The sequence below is a fragment of the Sphaerodactylus townsendi genome, linkage group LG10 (genome assembly GCF_021028975.2).
Source record: "Sphaerodactylus townsendi isolate TG3544 linkage group LG10, MPM_Stown_v2.3, whole genome shotgun sequence".
Lineage (NCBI taxonomy): Eukaryota > Metazoa > Chordata > Lepidosauria > Squamata > Sphaerodactylidae > Sphaerodactylus > Sphaerodactylus townsendi.
This window is the reverse complement of record NC_059434.1, coordinates 84,045-103,989: the sequence shown is the minus strand read 5'-3', so window position 1 is coordinate 103,989 and position 19,945 is coordinate 84,045. Positions and strand designations below refer to the sequence as shown.

Below are 19,945 nucleotides of genomic sequence, written 5' to 3'. Positions count from 1 at the left end.
GATCAATTTAAAAAATGTTCTGCCACCTTTTTAATGTTGAGTGCCAGCAGCCTGGTTCCTCTTTAGTTAAGGTTTTTGTACAGACCTGCCTTGTCCCAAAAGGTTCCCCAGTTCCTAACAAATCTGAAACCCTCTGCCTTACACCACCCTCTCATCCACGCATTGCGACTCTATATCTCCACTTAGCTAGCTCGCCCTGCGCATGGAACAGGTAGCATTTCTGAGAATGCCACCTTGGGTGTCCTGGAGTTCAACCTATTACCTAGCAGCCTAAATTTAGCCTCCAGAACCTCCCGGCTATATTTCCCAATGTTGTTGGTGCCAATGTGGACCACAACTGCTGATTCCATCCCAGCACTGTCTAACAGCCTATATAGACAAAGTGTGACATCCGCAACCTTTGCACCAGGCAGGCAAGTCACAATGTGGTCATCATCCCTCTCACTGTCAGATCCTCAATGATTGAAACAACACCTTGTAGAGAACAGAGGTTTATTCATACATCCAGAGGACAGCTTGGAAAAGCCAAAATTGACTTTTCCGCGCACAAACAGCAGTAATAAGAAATGAATGAACGCCCCCCCATGTGAACAGACAGTAAAATATGCAGGCAGTTAGATAAGAGCAAAAGTCTGTTGGAGCTGACCTTGGCCAGCACCTGGTGGTTACAGCTGTAAGAAATTAAACACTGAACCGAACACTAGTCCCATCCCCCCAAAGACCCAAAATGCTAAGCAGCCCCAGCATCCATAAAGCATCCTGACATTTCCGCTCCCTGTAGGGCTCTCCCCCGGGTTTGCTTGGACAGGAACAATGGAAGTTTCGAATGAGCCAGGGAGCCTTAATGTCTTCAACATTGACCCATTTGTCATGCCCAGGTAGCCAGCCTTTTGAGGACACCAAATATTACAAGCGGTTACGATAGATGCAAGAGTCATGAATAGCAGATATCTCATGATGCTCCTCCCCATCAATCAGAACAGGAGGAATTGAAATAGATTCTTGGATGCCATTGGTCTGGCAAGGATGCCTTCTTCAGCAAGCTGCAATGAAACACAGGATGAATTTTATGCAAAGCTTTAGGCAAATCAAGTTCAGCAGTGATTCCATTAATTATTTTAACAATTTTATAAGGTTCAATGTATCTAGGTCCCAGTTTGGTGGGCTTGTAAATGTCATGAAGATTTTTTTGTGGAGAGATACACCATGTCATCAATTGCTAGGGGAGCTCATGCCTATGTTTGTGAGCCTGTCGTTTATAAACAATTTGAGCTTTCTGCAGTGCTTTTTGAATAGACGGCCAACCATCAGCCAAAGCCTGAATCCATTCTTTGAGTTCAGGAGGGACAGCTTTGCCCTGGGGCAAAAATGAGAGGGGCTTTGCAGAGTGTCCAGACACCACTTCAAAAGGGGTTTTACCAGTGATACTGTGCATTGCATCATTATAGGCATATTCTACAAACGGCAGCAACTCAACTCAATTATTCTGTTGGTAGTTCACATAACAACGTAAGTATTGTTCCAATGTCTGATTAGATCTCTCAGATTCTCCATCTGATTGAGGATGATATGGAGAGGAAAGGTCTTGATCAATATTCAGTAATCCCAAAAAGGCTTTCCAGAACTTCGAAATGAACTGGATCCCCCTGTCGGATACAATCTTATCAGGGATGGAATGCAACCGATAGATATATTGAACAAACAACTTTGTCAGCTTCTGGGCAGTCGGGATGGAGGCACAGGGAATGAAATGAGCCTGCTTAGAGAATAAATCCACCACCATCAAAATAACCGTTTTGCCATTGCTTAGTGGCAAATCGGTAATAAAACCCATTGCAATCATTTTCCAGGGGCCATTGGGAGATTCTAACGGGTGCAACAATCCCAAGGGTTTTCCTGAAATCCTTTTTGCCATAGCACATACAGGGCAGCCTTTGATATAAAGTTCAATGTCCTGGTGCATAGAACGTCACCAAAACTGCCTGCGAACAAGATGCAGCATCTTTACAAATCCAAAATGTCCTGCTGATTTAGAATCATGACTCAGATGGATGATTTCTGCCCTTAAGGAAGATGGAACATAGAGCAGGTCACCTTTACACCATAGTCCATCCTGCAGCAGCAAAGAGCCACCCCCCTCCTCAGCCGGAACAGCAGACAGGCCAGCCGTCACAAAGGCAGACAAAAGGGAGGAGGGAGGCTGTGGGGTAGCTGATAATTGGAGCTTTGTTTGAGAACGAGTCACAGCCCTGCCCACATGGGTGGGAGAAAGGACCGTCCAGGGAACCATTACAGTGACATCAGAGTCCACCCCTTTGGGCAAGCGGGAAAGAGCATCAGCCAATTTATTTCAGTTGCCTGGGGAAAAATGCACTGTAAAGCGAAAGCAATTGAAAAAATCCGCCCAACGGATCTGCTTGGCGGAGAGCCGACCAGGAGTGCAGAGGGATTTTTATGATCAGTCCAAACCTCAAAAGAACGTTCCGCCCCCTCCAGAAAATGGCGCCAAACAGAGAGCAGTTTTTATAGCGCAGTTTCCTTTGTCACCAACAGTGCAATTCAATTCTGGACCAGTAAATTTTTTCAACAGATAAGCACATGGGTAAAAGTGGCCATCAGAACCCCATTGTAACAGGGCAGCTCCAAGAGCCTTGTGCTACATGTACTACAAATGGCTGGATTGGTGTCGTAGAATAGGCTCAGTTGTAAAAGCAGCTTTGACAGCATCAAAAGCCTTCTGACAAGCAGGAGGCCAATTCAAAGGTGCGTTGGGGCGGGTAGCAGCCGAACCTTTACCCTTGGTCTGCAACAGATCAGTAATTGGCAAAGCCAGTTCAGCAAAGTTGGGAATAAAATCTTGGTAAAAATTAGCAAAGCCTAAAAAGGATTGAATTTGCTTCCGGGTGCAAGGAGGGGGCCAGTTCACCACATCCGATACCTTAGCAGGATCCATTTCCAATCCCTCCGTAGAGACCCAATAACCCAAAAAATCCAGATGGGTCTGATGAAAGTCACATTTAGACAATTTAACAAACAAGGAATTAGCCAGTAGTCTCTGCTAAACTTCCTGGACCAATGCTACATGAGACGCTTCATCTTCAGTATAGATTAACACATTGTCCAAATACACAATTACTCCTTTATAGTAGATCATCCAGAACTCCATTAATTAAACTCTGGAACACTCCGGGGGCTCTGGACAACCCGAATGGCATAACTACATATTCTTATTGGCCATAGCGGGTGTTAAAAGCAGTTAAATGATCATTGCCTTCAGCTATACGAACACAGTAATATGCTTCCCTCAAGTCAAGCTTGGTGAAGACCTGGCCCTTGCCAAGATTGGCCAAAATGACCAGCCGCCTTAGAATCATGGCTCAGACGGATGACATCAGAGAGAAGGGAGGGTGGAACATACAATAGATCACCCTTACACCAGAGTCCATCCTTCAGAAGCAAAGAGTCACCACCCTTCTCCGCAGGAACTGCCTTTGTTCCCACCTCCAAAAACATGGCAAGCAAAGGGGAGGGAGGCTGAGGGGCAGGCTTATCCTGTGAGTGTGACTGCACCCACGTCATGACTCGTCCCAAATGGACAGGGGACAGAATAGTCTGGGATGCTGAGACCGATATGGCAGAGTCCGCCCCCTCAGGAAGGCGGGAAAGGGCATCAGCCAGTTTGTTTGATTTGCCTGAGAAGAAATGCACTGTGAAACTAAAGCGATTGAAAAAATCCACCCACTGAATCTTCTTGTCGGTCAAATGGCCAGGTTTACAAAGAAACGCCAAATTCTTGTGATCAGTCCAGACCTGGAAAGGATGCTCTGCCCCTTCCAAAAAATGCCTCCAGACTGTCAAAGCTGTCTTAATAGCACAAGTCTCTTTGTCACCGACAGTTCAGTTCAGGGTGAGAAAACTTTTTGGAAAGATAAGCACAGGGATGCAATTGACCAGAAGCATCCTGCTGCAAAAGAGCTGCACCAAGTGCCTTATCTGATTCATCTACATGGACTACAAAGGGTCAGGAGGGATCGGGATGATGTAAGATTGGCTCCGATGTAAAGGCGATTTTCAAAGAGTCAAACGCTGCCTGGCAAGCATCAGACCAATGCAACGGAGCATTCGGCTGTCCCACATTGGGTCCCTTCCCCTTAGTACATAACAAATCAGTGATTGACAATGCTAATTCAGTGAAATTGGCGATAAAGTCACGGTAGAAGTTAGCAAAGCCCAAAAAGGATTGCAACTGTTTCCGGGTCCGGGGAGGGGGCCAATTCACAACATCAGTGAACTTGGCTGGATCCATTTCCAACCTAGCAGCAGACACCTGATAGCCTAAGAAATCCAACTTGGACTGATGGAATTCACATTTGGATAGTTTCACAAAAAGAGAGTTCTTTAAAAGCCGTTGTAAGACTTCCCGCACCAGTGCAACATGGTATGCCTCATCCTCCGTATAAATCAGGGGTCCCCAAACTACGGCCCGGGGGCCAAATCAGGCCCCCGGAAGACATTTATCCGGCCCACTGGGCAGAAGCGGATCTCCCCCTTCTCTATCTCCTTTTCCCCAGGTTTACAAACAGCATTAAGTGTGGGCGACTCGCTGCTCATTCCAAGCGGCCGGAGGGGACCATACCAATGCAGCAAGAAGTGAAGCGTAGAGCTGCCTTTCTCCTCCTCTGCCGCGGTAGTATGGTCCCCTCCGGCCAGCACCTATTCAGCAATGCTCCATGCTGTTTATGCTCCCTAAAGAGAATCCGCCAAACTTCCAGAAGGCACCTGGGCTTAACACCCCGACCCCCAGGTTTACAAGAAACAGCCTCAAAGGCTGACTTTCGCTGCTCATTCCAAGCGGCGGAGGGGACCGTACCAATGCGGCAAAGGGGGGAGAGAGAAAGGCGGCGGAGCTTCAGGGCCGGATTGGAAGGGGACCGCGGGGGTGGGGGGCTTGGCCAGGGGCAGGTCAAGGGCAGATGGATGGCGCCCCCCGCGGGCGGCACTTGGTCTGGCCCCCGGCTGGGCTCTGGCCATGCGTGAACTGGCCCCCTGTTTAAAAAGTTTGGGGACCCCTGGTATAAATCAACGTGTCATCTAAGTAGACCACAACTTCTTTATACAGCAAATCATCCAGAATTTCATTTACTAAACTCTGGAACATGCCGGGGGCCCCACTTAACCTGAAAGGCATTACTAAATATTCATATTGGCCATAATGGGTATTAAAGGCAGTAAGATGTCCATACCCTTCAGCAATCCACACAATCCTCACACAAATCCAGCTTCATAAAAACATGTCCAGTGCCCAAATTAGTTAGCAGTTCCTTTATGAGGGGTAGTGGATACTTATTGGTAGTGGACACTGCATTCAAACCTCAGTAGCCGTTAGGAGACAAAGGAACACCAGATAGTCCTTGAAGAAAAGCAACAATGTATTTCAAATGCGCAACTTCAGCTGTAGATGTGTAAGGAACTTGCAAAGTCCAGGACAAAAGTAACATTTAAGTTCTTTATTGATCTGGCAATCTAAGTCAATCACACGAAATGCGGGAACTGGCCTCCCAGTGTTCAAGCAGCCGCTTTTACAGGCTCCCCTCCCAGTTCCCGCCAAAGTTAGATAAACACACCTGCAGTTCCCATCCGAAAACTACAGTGAGATAGTTTCACACAGACAGGCATGAGAAACAGATACAGAAGAATGGCCCCACAGAAGCTGAAAATGCTCCCAAATTCTGGGCTGCGCGCCAACCTCGGCAGAGAAACCGTCAAAGGTTAAACAGCAACCTTACACTCCGCCACCCTTAAGAAGCCTCCCCCCTGGTTTGAAAGGAAAAGCTTTATGAAATGCAGCAATTAAAGAAGGAGCAATAATATCAGTAGCGTTGACCCATTGATTATGGCCTGATTGATACCCCACCCAAGACACAAGGTATTGCAGACGATTTCGAGACAAACGGGAATACAGGATCACGTCAATCTCGTAATGTTTATGTCCATCAAACAAGACCGGAGGGGGGCGTTCTGGAGGGCCGTGCCAGGCATTGGAATCTGGAGACCGTTTGAGCAAGCTGGAATGAGAAACGGGATGAATATTGCTTAATGAATTAGGCAACTCAAGTTTAGCAGTAACACCACTGATAACCTGCACAATCCTGAAAGGCCCAACGATTAACCTGCACAATCCTGAAAGGCCCAACGAATTTCTTGCCCAGCTTAGAATATTTGTGCACGTCTCTAAGATTCTTTGTGGATAAATAAACCCACTCCCTGACTTTTAAGGGAAAGTCTACTCGATTTTTGTCAGCTTGCATTTTTTGGGACTCCTGAGCCTGACGTAAACTTGAGTTGATAGAGTCCCAACCCTTTTCCAGCGTCTGAATCCATTTATTGAACTCCGGAGGTTGAAGCAGCAGGGAACCCAATAGGGGAAATGGGGGAAAGGACCGTCCTGCGACTATTTCAAAAGGCTTTTTTGGTGCTGCTATGAACAGCATTATTATGTGCATATTTGGCAAATGGCAACAACTCAGTCCAGTTGTTCTGGTGGTAGTTCGTGTAACAACGCAAATATTGTTCCAATGTTCTGTTCGTACATTCCGACTGGCCGTCGGTTTGCACATGGTACAGAGCGGCCACCGCAGGTTTGACCCCCAACAAACCCAAAAACGCCTTCCAAAATTTTGATATGAATTGGGGCCCGCGGTCTGAAATTACTTTAATCGGGGCGGAGTGCAAACGGTAGACATGTTGCAGGAACAATTTTGCCAACTTGGAGGCCGACGGAATGGTGGGCCACGGTATAAAGTGTGCTTGCTTAGAGAACAAATCCACTACCACCCACAGTACTGTGTTGCCATGGCTTTCCGGGAGATCGGTGATAAAGTCCATGGATATGATTTGCCATGGGCTAGTAGTGGGAGGGATTGGTTGTAACAGACCATGTTGTTTCCCTGCAATTGGTTTGGCTTCCGCACACTTAGGGCAACCTTTAACATAAGCCTCAATGTCCTTACGCATCGAGCGCCACCAAAACTGCCTGCGTAAAAGGTGCAGAGTTTTTAAAAATCCGAAATGTCCCGCCGCCTTGGCATCATGACCCGCCACAAGCACATTCTTGCAGAGGGAAGGCGGAACGTACCAGCAGTCACACCCCTCCAAACTCCATCCCCCAAAACCAATGTAGGATCCATGTCATCCTCTGGAACGGGCTGCTTCCCCACCTCTCTGAGGAGATGCATGAAGGGCGTGACCATGTCAGGGTGGGAGGAGGGATGTGTGGTGGGAGGAGGGAGGGAAGGCGGAGTATCTTTCGTTTGGGATCTAGTGACTGCCAATCCCAGTTGGGCTGGTGTTAATACTGTTCGGGGGACGGCGTGCAAGGATAGATCCGCCCCCTTTGGAAGGCGGGAGAGCGTGTCAGCCAGCTTGTTAGTTTTCCCAGGGAAAAAATGGACGGTGAAATTAAATCTGGAGAAGTCCGCCCAGCTTAACTGTTTCGCCGACATCGTGGTGGGGGTAGACAAGGCAGATAGATTTTTGTGATCTGACCACAACTGAAAGGGATGAGCTGCCCCTTCCAACCAATGTCTCCAAGTACTAAGGGCCTCCTTGATAGCCGCTGTTTCCTTGTCACCTACAGTCCAATTCAATTCAGGACCGTTTAATGTTTTTGATAAATAAGCACATGGAACGAGTTTATTCTTTTTATTTTTCTTCAGCAGTGCAGCCCCTAGGGCTTTGTCGGAAGCATCCACATGAACCATGAACGGGAGGGTAGGATCAGGATGTCGTAGAATTGGCTTGGTAGTGAAGGTGTAAGGATCTCAGTCGTTCTTGTTTCCCTTACAGCCTAACCTGACCTTGAAGGAGATTCTTTTGGCCGGGCGTCCGGCCAGGACCTGCACCAACCTTGTGAGAATGCTTATCTCGCTGTTGCATAGTAGAATTCCGTTCTCATGAGAACGGGGCAGGGGGGATGGGTTAGTCAGCATTATAACCTGTTGTTTGAGCGGGGATGCCCATTCCTGCCATGTCGTGTGTGTGTGCTTTCCAGGATGTCTGAATAAACGGACTTATAATCAAAAGCCTTTTTATTTCTGCTCTTTGGAATTCCTTACAGAAGGACTTTTTTAGCTGTTGGAATGCTTGTTGGCACTCGGGAGACCAATTAAGGGGGGCTCCCGGTTTGGTGGCACCTACTCCCTTGCCCTTGGTGCATAACAGATAAAGTTAGATAAACACACCTGCAGTTCCCATCCGAAAACTACAGTGAGATAGTTTCACACAGACAGGCATGAGAAACAGAGATACAGAAGAATGGCCCCACAGAAGCTGAAAATGCTCCCAAATTCTGGGCTGTGCGCCAACCTCGGCAGAGAAACCGTCCAAGGTTAAACAGCAACCTTACAAGATGTGAGCATGAAGAGTCACAAAATAAAGGGAGTTCTGGCTTCATGTCAGATTCCCAATGATGGAAACAAAGTCTTGTTAAAACAGTCCTTTATTCCCCGTGCAAACTGACTTTTCCCCACGCAAACTGTCAGTAATATCATTGAGGGTGCACCCCTCGCATGTGAACCAAAAGCACAAATATGCAGACAGTGAGAGATAAAATGCAAGTCTGTTAGAGTTGGCCTTGACCAACACCTGCTGGAAGAAAAGAGCAGAAACACACTATATAGAATTCAACTAAAAACCCTTCCCCCACAGCCCCAAAGTTGCAAGTGGCCCCAGCATCCCACAAGCATCCTGACAGCCGCTCCCAATGCTGTGCAATTTGCACCAACACTGTCTCAGTGTCAAATCTCCAGTGAAAGACACAACACCTTGTAGAGAACAGGTTTATTCATACAACCAGAGAGCAACTTGGAAAAGCCAGGATTGACTTTTCCATGTGCAAACATTAGTAAAAAGACGTGTGGAGACACACACCCATGAACAGACAGAAAATATGCAGGCAGTTTGATAAGAACAAAAAGTCTGTTGGAGCTGATCTTGGCCAGCACCTGGTGGTGAGCTGCAACAAAAGAAACACACACTACTATTCCCAAGTCCCCACTACTATTCCCAACCCCCATAAGCCCAAAGTGCTAAGCAGCCCCAGCACCCCTAGTGCATCCTGACACTCAGTGCGTGAATCCAGTGCATCGGGCTGCTGTCCATCTGATTAAAGGACAGAGACTTGTGCAAAGGAATTGATTGTAATCCCAAGTTCTCTACTACACTAAATTTACTTTATGGATCTCAATGAACAAATTCATCGGTCCTGAGCAGATTGGCTTCACTGCTGGAAAATCTACCTACTAGACCACTGCCTGGTTCTAAACACCTTGATAGCCAAATACATTGTAAAAATACCAAACTCTTTGCTGCCTTTCTAGATCTAAAGGGGGCTTTTGATTCTATCCCTAGAGACCTCCTCTGGAGGAAGTTGTGGTCTTTTGGTGTCGAAGGAAGACTGATAACCTTAATCAAGGCATTGCATACCAACACATCCTGTAAAATTAAATTCAATCGACAAGGGTGTGTACTTGCCCCAACCTTATTCAATCTTTATGTGAGCAATCTGCCTGCCGCAGTCTCAGCTTCCGATGACCATGCACCATCTCTAGGGCCTTCAAAAATTTCTGTCCTACTCTATGCTGACGACACTCTCTTGCTTTCACGCACTCAAGTGGGCCTACGCAGACTTCTTAGAGGCTGCCAAGAATACTGAAACTACCTAACTATAAACTACTCTAAGTCTAAAGTTGTAGTTTTCTCCAACTCGCGCTGCTTGTTGCGATGGCCTCCTAACAACAATCTCTTGGAGCAAGTGACAACATTCAAATATTTAGGTCTCCACTATCATCACAAAGCTGATTGGTCATACCTGTCAGGAGGCCTGTGTTTAGGGGTTTGCTTATGCTGCATTACTTTTCACTGGGGGAAGGCTGGTAGGAGTTAATGCTGTTCCTAACTGTCTTTTCTAGCTGCTGAGGAATGTCTGCGAGGCGCAGGTGTCTCCAAGGTCATGGATTGCTTCCTTACACTGTTATCTACATGCATTTTCTGTTGGGCGCTCTTTCCCAGGCTTGGGGGGGGGGTAGCCTCTGTGCTTTTAAGTGCTGTGTGAAACAGAACCTGCCATTCTTGGCTTTGCCGTTTGCAGACTCATCATTTCAATAAACTGCTGTTCTACAACACGAGTTTTGTGAGTTACTGGGGGTTCTGACATTAAGCCAAGAAAGCCCTTAGGCTGAATTCCACGCGGCAGGGCGTTGCTGGAATTTCACCTTTTTTATATTTTTCAAGTAAAGACTGCATTGCCGGTATGTCTTCTTCGAGTGCTCCCGGGGGACACGGGACTGTAAGAGTCGAACCGGGACTCCCACTGGGCTCGGACCTGACCGGGTCTGATTCCTCGCCTGACCCTGCCGAGGGGCCTCGCATTCCGGCTGGAAATACAGTTGTGTCCGGAGGAGAACTGTCTACTACCAGCTATCTGGAGGCTCCTACCCGTTTCCTGACTGCTCCGTTAGATGTCTCGCAGGGGGTCACCGTGAGACGTCGCAGAAACGCTGAGCTGTTTCAGGATTCCCAAGCTTGGGGGATTTCCAGTGCCACCTGGGCAACAGCCCCCTTAGCTGGAAATATTTCTGGGCCCAACCGTCCTTCTGACAGTGCCTATGCCTCTGAAGCTGCAGCCTGGAGGATGCTACAGGCTTCGGAGGAAGCTTGGGACTTGGAACGGGAAGAGTATCGTCGGACTGTGCAACAGATGCAACTCACTGTGGGGCATTTGCAAGCTGCCCTGGTACAAGTGCAACCTTTTGCTCCTGCACCTGGCCCTGTACCTGCGCCTGGTCCTGCACCTGCAGATGGGGCTGGGGCAATTCCTGCACAACCTGCCCCGATCCAGCCCGCCCCGCCTCCACCAGTCTTGCCGGTTCCACCACCACCTGTTCAACCACCGCCTCCACCGGCCCCTCAACTGCCTCAGCCTCCCCGGGCTCCGCTTCTGGCTGCACCAGTACCAGGACTGATGGGAGCTCCAGCATTCTGGCAGTTGGGGGGTGCCTTGCCTCGCCCACCGTTCATGGCTAGAGTCCAGTTTTCCTACCGGTTTAATGGAACTCAGGACCTGTTGCCTGCCTTCCTGGTTCAGGTGAACACTCACATGTTACAATATGGGAGGCAGTATCTGAATGTCTTTGAACGTGTATGTGAAGTTGGCTCGAATTTGGATGGGCCCGCTGTGAAATGGTACGTGGGCCTGTTCCAGCACCAAGCTCCGGAGCTGTACAACTTTCAAGAGTTTATGATGGCTTTACGTCACCGCTTTGAAAGCCCTTTTGTAGGAGAGCAAGCTAAACAAGAACTCATGGACATGCGTCAGGGCAAGACTCCCTTTGTTGAATTTGTCGAGACTTTTCGCACGGTAGCCAGCCGGATTCCTGATTGGGACGACCCTGTCAAAGTGTTTGCCTTTAAAAAAGCTTTGCACCCTGACCTTCTCAACTGGTCGCTCATCTGAGATAACCCTCAAACCCTGATGGAATGGATCATTCTGGCTGGCACCGCAGATGCTAGAATGCGTGAGGCAGCTACCCTGGGGGTGTCGGTCAGGAGAACTCCAACGCTGCCGTCACGTAAAGCAACCCCCAGCCCTAAGTCAGTGAGCTCCACTCAGTCCCATCGCCAGCTCACCCCGGAAGAGAATGCCTGCTGTCGTCGCTTGAACCTTTGTCTCTACTGTGGGGAGGGGGGCCACTTTGCCTCCGCCTGTCCTGCCAAGAAAGGTGCCCCCTCTGCCTCATCCACCCCCGTGGCTAAACCGCCTAAGTCTGGGAAGCCCTCTCAAAAGGATGGAGCCCGTGTTGCCGCTGTCTTGCCTGAGGGTCTGGAGCAGCCGATTCCTTGGGAGCCCCCGCAGGCTGAACGAGTGAGTGATCCCATCATCCTGCCCCTTGTTTTGACTACGGGTCCTGGCTGCCCAAAGTTGCTGGTGCAAGCCCTTGTGGACACAGGCTGCTCCCACTGCTTGATCCACCCACGTTTGGTGGAAGCCTTGCATATCCAGCCAGTACCGTTGACTGAGACTATTAGGTTTGATCAGATGGATGGCAGCCCTATGGGGGGCGGTCCCATCACCTCCCGCACTCCCAAAATTTTTGCTGGTTGTAAAGAACATTGGGAACGCCGCAGTTTCATTATTGCTCCCATTTCCCAATATCCTATCATTCTGGGGCTCTCCTGGCTCACTGATCATGACCCTGCCGTTAGGTGGTCTCGCAGAACTCTGACTTTCACTGACCCCCCTTGTGGAGACCATATGCAACCCGAACCCCCAGCCACCTGTTACGTATGCCAGAGGGCCTGGCGTGCGACCTTCAGGCGGCCTCCTTTGATCCGGCTGTGCCTGCCCCCTACCAGGATTTACAACGTGTTTTTGAGGAAACTGAATGCAACGTGCTGCCTCCCCACCGGGAGACCGACTGTAAGATTGAGGTGATTCCTGGCTCTAAACTCCCCAAAGGCAGGATTTATCCCATGAGCCCTGTTGAGGATGCTGAATTGCGGTCCTTTTTAGACAAGAATATTGCCCGTGGATTTATTCAGAAAGCTAGCAGTGCTTACGCAGCCCCAGTGTTGTTTGTGAAGAAGAAAGGTGGCTCTCTTCGTCTTTGTACGGATTATAGAGGTTTAGATGCTGTTTCTGCCTCTAATAAGTACCCACTTCCATTGAACAAGGATTTGTTGGCCAATCTGGGCTCTGGTCGGATTTTCACTAAATTGGACTTGAGAGAAGCATATTACCGTGTGCGCATGGCAACTGGCCATGAGCATCTCACCGCTTTTAATACTCGCTATGGTCAGTTTGAATACTGTGTGATGCCATTTGGCCTCAAGGGGGCGCCAGCTGTCTTTCAAAGTCTTATAAACGGCGTTCTGAATGACTTATTATTCAAAGGAGTGGTTGTCTATTTGGATGACGTGTTAATATATTCTCAGGACGAACAGTCTCACATTTAATTGGTCCGGGAGGTTTTGTCTCGGCTGCTCTCTAATTCCTTGTTTGTGAAACTTTCCAAGTGTGAATTTCTTAAATCTCAGTTGGATTTTTTGGGTTACCGCATTTCTGCTGCTGGATTACAAATAGACCCTGCTAAAGTAGCTGATGTGCTGGCTTGGCAACCCCCCGCTCTCGTAAACAGCTCCAGTCCTTCTTAGGTTTTGCTAATTTCTACCGTGACTTTATTCCGAATTTTTCCTCTCTGGCCCTACCTCTCACTGACCTCTTGCGTACCAAGGAACGGGGCCCCGCTGCTGCCCACCCTGGCGCCAGTTTGCCCTGGGATTCTACTTGCCAGGCTGCCTTTGATGATCTTAAAGCTGCTTTTACGTCTGAGCCTGTCCTGGCTCACCCTGACCCTTCCAGGCCATTTGTTTTGCACGTTGATGCCTCTGATAAAGCTCTCGGCGCTGCCCTGCTCCAGAGGGACTCTGTGGGTCGCCTTCACCCTTGTGCTTACCTCTCCCACAAATTTTCGGGTGCTGAGCTCAATTGGACTGTTGGAGATAACAAGACTTGTGCTATTAAGACTGCTCTTTCTGTTTGGAGGCATTTTTTAGAGGGAGCTGAGCAACCCTTTGAAGTCTGGACTGACCATAAAAACCTAGCTGCTTTGTGTACCCCGGGCCGTTTGTCAGCTAAGCAGCTGCGTTGGGCTGATTTCTTTGCTAGGTTCAGGTTTACTGTTCATTTCTTTCCTGGCAAGACCAACCGTTTGGCTGATGCTCTCTCCCGTTTGCCAGAGGATGGGGGGCCTCTACCGCAGACTGCTCCTCCCCGTACGGTCCTTTCCCCCTCCCACCTGGGCTTAGTAGTCACCCGCTCTCGCATGCAGGCTCACGGCGCGCCTGGGCCCGCTCTGCCGGATCACCTCCTCTCTGGGTTTTTGGAGGCTGGCAGATCTCCGGTTTCCAAGGAGGAGGGGGTGACGGGCTGACATTGCATAATGGACTTTGGTATCGTGGCTCTCTGCTTTTCGTTCCACCTCCACTGCGTTCTCAAATCCTCCACCAGGGACATGATGTTAAGTCTGCTGGCCATTTCGGCTTTGTGAAAACTCTGCACTTGCTCAGAAGGCAGTTCTGGTGGAGAACAATGCGTAAGGACATTGAGGCTTATATCAAGGGCTGCCCTGTGTGTGCCATGGCTAAGACTATCCCTGGTAAGGCTCAGGGTCTGTTACAGGACATTGCTTTGCCTAGTGCTCCCTGGCAAGTGATTTCCATGGATTTTATTACGGATCTGCCTCTGAGTCATGGCAAAACGGTGATTTGGACTGTGGTGGATTTGTTCTCTAAACAAGCCCATTTTATCCCTTGTACTTCTATTCCCACTGCTCAGAAACTAGCTGAACTATTCATGTTGCATATCTACCGTTTGCATTCCTTTCTGAGGAAGTTAATTTCGGACTGCGGCTCAATGTTTGTGTCTCGCTTCTGGAGGGCTCTCCTCAAGTTGTTGGGGGTGGAGCAGGGGGTTTCCTCAGCCTTTCACCCCCAGACCGATGGAGAGACCGAGAGATCCCAACAGACATTGGAACAATACCTGAGGTGTTATGCCAATTATCAACAGGATAATTGGGTTGACCTGTTGCCCTATGCGGAGTATGCCTATAATAACTCAGTCCATAGTAGTACGGGCAAGACTCCATTTGAGGTGGTTCATGGCCAGTCAGCACCTCCTCTTCCTCATCTGCAGCTGTCAGATACTGCGCCAGTGCCGGAAATTCATGATTGGGTGCAATCTGTGGCTAAACAATGGCCTGAAATCCTACGCACCCTTACTAAGGCTCGAGAGGCCTACAAGCGTCAAGCCAACAAGCACAGGTGTGATTTCCCGTTGGTGGTGGGAGACATGGTTTATTTGTCCACCAAAAATCTGCGCAGTTTGCACCGACCCTCCAAGCTGAGTCTCTGCAGAAATAATGTGGGGCCTTTTAAGATTATTAGGGTCATCAATAAAGAAGTGACGCTGAACTGGACTTTGCTTCTAAAGCTTTGAGTAAAATTCATCCTGCTTTTCCTATTGCAGCTTGCTGAAAAAAACAAGTTCCCGGATGTCTGGCATCCAGAGATGAAAGTGCCTCCACCGATTCTGATTGATGGTTCCAAGCACTATGAACTGTCTGACATTCTTGACTCTACAGTTATCTATCATCGTGAACCGCTTACCAATATGTTGGTCTCTCCTGGACAGGGTGTTTACCTGGGCAGAATCAATGGATCTTTGCTAAAAATGTAAAAGCCCCTTGCCTTGTTAAGTTGTTTCATCAACGCTGCCCAAGCAAGCCGGGAGGGAGGCCTTAGAGGGAGCTGTATGTCAGGAGGCCTGTGTTTAGGGGTTTGCTTATGCTGCATTACTTTTCACTGGGGGGAGGCTGGTAGGGGTTAATGCTGTTCCTAACTGTCTTTTCTAGCTGCTGAGGAATGTCTGCGAGGCGCAGGTGTCTCCAAGGTCATGGACTGCTTCCTTACACTGTTATCTACATGCATTTTCTGTTGGGCGCTCTTTCCCAGGCTTGGGGGGGGGTAGCCTCTGTGCTTTTAAGTGCTGTGTGAAACAGAACCTGCCATTCTTGGCTTTGCCGTTTGCAGACTCATCATTTCAATAAACTGCTGTTCTACAACACGAGTTTTGTGAGTTACTGGGGGTTCTGACATTACCACAGGAACAAAGCAATAGCATTGAGCAAAAGCTCGTGCAATGCCATAATTGGCTTCTTCCATAATAAGGGACATCGATACATCCCTGCCGCCTTAAAGATCTTCAACTCTAAAGTGTGCCAACAACTCCTCTATGGCTACCCGTTGTGTATTCATGTATGGAACATTGAAGCCGAGCAAATTCAATCTAGGTTCCTGTATAAGATCTTTGGAACCCCTCGCTCCGTACCCTATGCAGCCTTTTGTGTTTGGAAGCTGGCCAACATCTGTTGGAAACCATAGCCTGGTGCCGCACTTTTAGGTTCTGGCTACGCATCTGTTTTCATGACAGCCAGCTCAGCTTTACCTCAAACGCGCTCTCTTATTTGGTCTCGACGGAGTGATGGATTCATATAACCAATAAGTTGCAAGACCTAGCTTTGTCTCTTGATGATCTTCTTCTTATGACTTCTAATGAGATATACCGTTTCATAAAGCAAAGACTCTTTGAGCAGGACTTCCAGAAACTGATGGTACAAGCAAGTGTACAACTGTTTTGATAATACTCAATATAAGATTTGTGGGATCATTATGCATTGATAGAATTCTGAATTTTCTAATTGTCTAAGAGCTTCAAGGAAGTAATCATCTCTGTTCATAATAACAACTGTGCCCCCTTTATCAGCTGGTTTTATAATAATATCCTGATTATTTCGAAGACTGGACAATGCAGCTTTTTGCCTAGAGGGAAAAAAAATGATTGAAATGCTTCTCAGCTTTTTCAACATCTCTCAGAACAACTTTTTCAAAGACAGATCAGACAGTGGAAGAAGGAAGGTAGAATGGGGATGAAATTTAGGGATTTCTCTGGAGGGATCATCACCAAAAAGCCATGTAATTGCAATTGTCTGAACAGGTGGAAAAGATCTACTCTGGTTCTAAAAGTGTTATAATTAGAAGTTGGAATGAATCCCAATCCCAAATTAATAACCTCCAATTCATCTGGTGTAGGAGTATATGAGGATAAATTGACTACCATGTTTCCCCAAAAATAAGACAGGGTCTTACATTAATGTTTGCACCAAAAGATACCTTAGGGCTTATTTTTGAGGTAGGGCTTATTTTAGGGGGAAATACAGTACCTTCACAATTCATTAAGGCAGACTCTCGGCAGCCCCATTGCTTCCCCATCACATGTGATTCAGGCTGCATCCTCATTGGCAGGGAGCACCCTGCTGGATCACACTATCCTGATCTGTAACTACAGGTAGGGCTTATTTTTGGAGGAGGGCTTATATTTTAAGCCTCCTTCAAAAATCCTGAAAAATCAGGATAGGGCTTATTTTCAGGGTACGTCTTATTTTCGGGGGAACACGGTACTATGTTTTCCTCCTTCCCCTCCATGTTTCCCCCCCAAAAATTGGCTGTTATTTCTAGAGCTCTTCCTAGTAATATCCACGTATGATCCAAACCTGCTGGAAAAACCCTCCTGACTGTGGTAGAAGGAGCTCCATTTGGCACTGAGCTCCAAAGCAGAGGAAACAAAAACATATCTTCATGAAAAATTTTAGGACGTTTCAGAGTGGATTCTATAGTCCTACATACTTGATTATTTTCATAATTCTCATCTCATTTAAATTTCTTAGTTTTCAGTTCATTAAGTTTTAATTGGAATGGTTTAAGGCTGTCCTCTATTTCTTTAAATCTTTTTTCAGCTGTTTCAAAATCACAGCTATTTTTAAGAGAATCTTCTGCAATACTTATATCATTCTCCAACTTGATTTCTTCCTCTATTGACATTTCTATAATAAGCAACATCAAGTCCAGAGAACACCAGGGATGCTCCCTCTAGGCAGAGGTTGGAAAGCCTGCACTCCTTGTTCCAGTGAAGAGTGTTCCCAGCCTCCTGTTTTTTTGATAAGCTAACCAGAATCCCAATTTGGGACTGCACTGAAGACCGAAGATGAAGACAGGGTTGCACTTACCTGTAACTGCTGTTTATTGGGGTCTTCTGTGCAGAAATACATTCCCTCCCTCCTGCCTTGCTTTGAACCCTCTTCAGGTCTCCATTAGAAAGAGTGTTTTTGTTTGGCTCTGTGCCTTTTGTGACTGGTGAAGAGGTTTACGGCAGCAATCAGGAACTCATCACCCCCAGACCACGTGACAGTCTGAGCAGGAAGGAGCCATGTAATCATGGTCTGAGGGGAAGGCCGCCCCCTCCTGTTGCTAGGGGCTTGAAGAAAACTTCTGAATAGTAGGCCTGCACACAGGTGCAGTCCCAATGTGTGTGTGTTCAGAAAATCTCAATGAAACAGCAGTTACAGCAACCCAGTCTTCTCCATTCCAGCCAAGATTTTCTCCCTAAAGTCCTTTCTGTTTTTCATTTTCAGAAGACATCGTTCTCCCAGTGTTTTTCCCCTCCTACTTTTCATAAGGAATGTGCATTGCCCAATTTAGATGAATGGAGGTCACTGGGATTTTTTTGTTTAGAACATACTGCACCCTTCTGAAAAGAAGACAGTGTGCTTCTCCAGCCCCTGTAAGGGACAAATCGTTCCTGTCCAAACCAGGGCAATTCATTTAGCTTATTCCACTTCAAAGGTCAATTGCCCTTTGACCCTTGGAACTCAGTGTGCTAGATTTCAGTCTTCCTCTGCTGTATTCTTGGGTAATATTTCTTCAGACAGCATATGCAATGCGGCTATGTGATCTTCTCCAGCAGCATTTCTCAAGTATTATGCAGTTAACATCAACTCTAGGAGAACTGCTACTGTATAAAAAGCAGTCAATCATTTTGTTGAGGATCCTAATTCACTTTCTGTGGTGAGTGAGCTTGTTATACTCCCATGTGGGACTGCATAGAAGCCAAAAAGATGAAAACAGGGTTGCATTTATCTGTGACTGTTCTTCATCAAGTGGTCTTCTGTGCAGGCACACATCCCTCTGTCCTTCCCCATTGTGAGATCCTCTGTCATTGTGCCCCACTCTATGGTGGCGAAGGCAGGAATGAGGGAAGGAGCGCCCCCCCAATCATGAGCCAGTTGGGGCAGGAAAAGAAACCCTGGCAAGCATGGGGGGGGGGGAGCAGGAGAATACTCTGAAAATTCTAGAGAGACCAAGAATAGCTTTGAAACTTGGGTCTGTGGCAGACCTCATGTTCTCATGCCTGCCTGCACAGAATACCACTCAATGAACAACACTTACAGGTAAGTACAACTCTGTTTTATCAAAGTTTACGACCACAGCCTTTGAAATTCTGTCCCATTATAGCTTGACCAATTTCAATCTGAAGATTCTTTAGTACATAAATGTTTGGGTCTATCTTTTGGGGATGGTATTACACCTAAAATATTTCAGTGATATTATGGGAAAGCCTTTCCCAAAGTGCTGTCATGCTAGCAGGGCATCCATACCAAGCGGAAGGGGGAGAGGCATGATATGATTGTTACGGAATAAACATATGTAGGCATCCTTAATGAACTGTTTTTCTCCCCTTGCTCATTTAGGGCGCACAAGAACTACATGGTTGGAGTTGCAGATTTTTCTGTAAACAGGATGGATTGAAACAAGAAAAGGCTGACAAATTTATTGTTATAGTTAAATAGTTGTATAACCACAAAATAAGATTTTCTGCACCCATTGTACAATTTATGTAATTGTTATGATTAAGAATAAAACTTTAATATTAGATTGTTGTGTCATATCAAGATACTTCTGTGGGACATCGATTGCTAGTTTCAGTCATTCTCAGTGGCAGCCCTAGTTGGAGTCTCCCTGTGAATTTTCTTGGAAACTTTTAATCTAGGACTTCAAACCTCAGACAGTGCTAACTAAATCATCTGAACTGATGAGAATATTTGGAACTCCTAGTTTTGCAACTAAGATCTTCAGTTTTCTGATTACTCAGTATCTCGGGGGAAGCTTATTACCAGAGTGATTGAAGAGGGAGCACTGGGTACTCTTAATGATTTAAGGATTCAAGTGCTGGACTTTGGGAGAAATAGAGTAACCCCCTTTGAAAGCATTGGATTTTCAGAGTTTGGCCAAGTAAAGCTGCCAGTGTAAGCAATTTTACCCGAGCTTGACAGTGGCAATTAAATGAGGTGAGACTTCAAAATGGAGGAAGAGTAATTGAATATTTCTCACCTCCAGCCACTACAATCCAAGATTGATGACTACTTTTTGGCAAGTGACATCTCACCCCTCTCAAATTTCTGTTTTAACATGTTTGCAGTCTTAGCAGGTGAGTGAG

The 19,945-nt window shown here is 47.2% G+C and overlaps 1 protein-coding gene across 1 annotated transcript in view; it reads left to right on the top strand.

The window, feature by feature from the left end:
* The window catches only part of ROPN1L (rhophilin associated tail protein 1 like), a 52,443-nt gene extending 33,062 nt beyond the window's left edge, over positions 1–19,381 (top strand). The window contains exon 6 of the mRNA XM_048509214.1: positions 19,200–19,381. Coding sequence (XP_048365171.1) covers positions 19,200–19,257 — 58 coding nt within the window. The 3' untranslated portion in view covers positions 19,258–19,381. The remainder of the gene's footprint in view (positions 1–19,199) is intronic.
* The last annotated feature ends 564 nt before the right edge of the window (positions 19,382–19,945 follow it).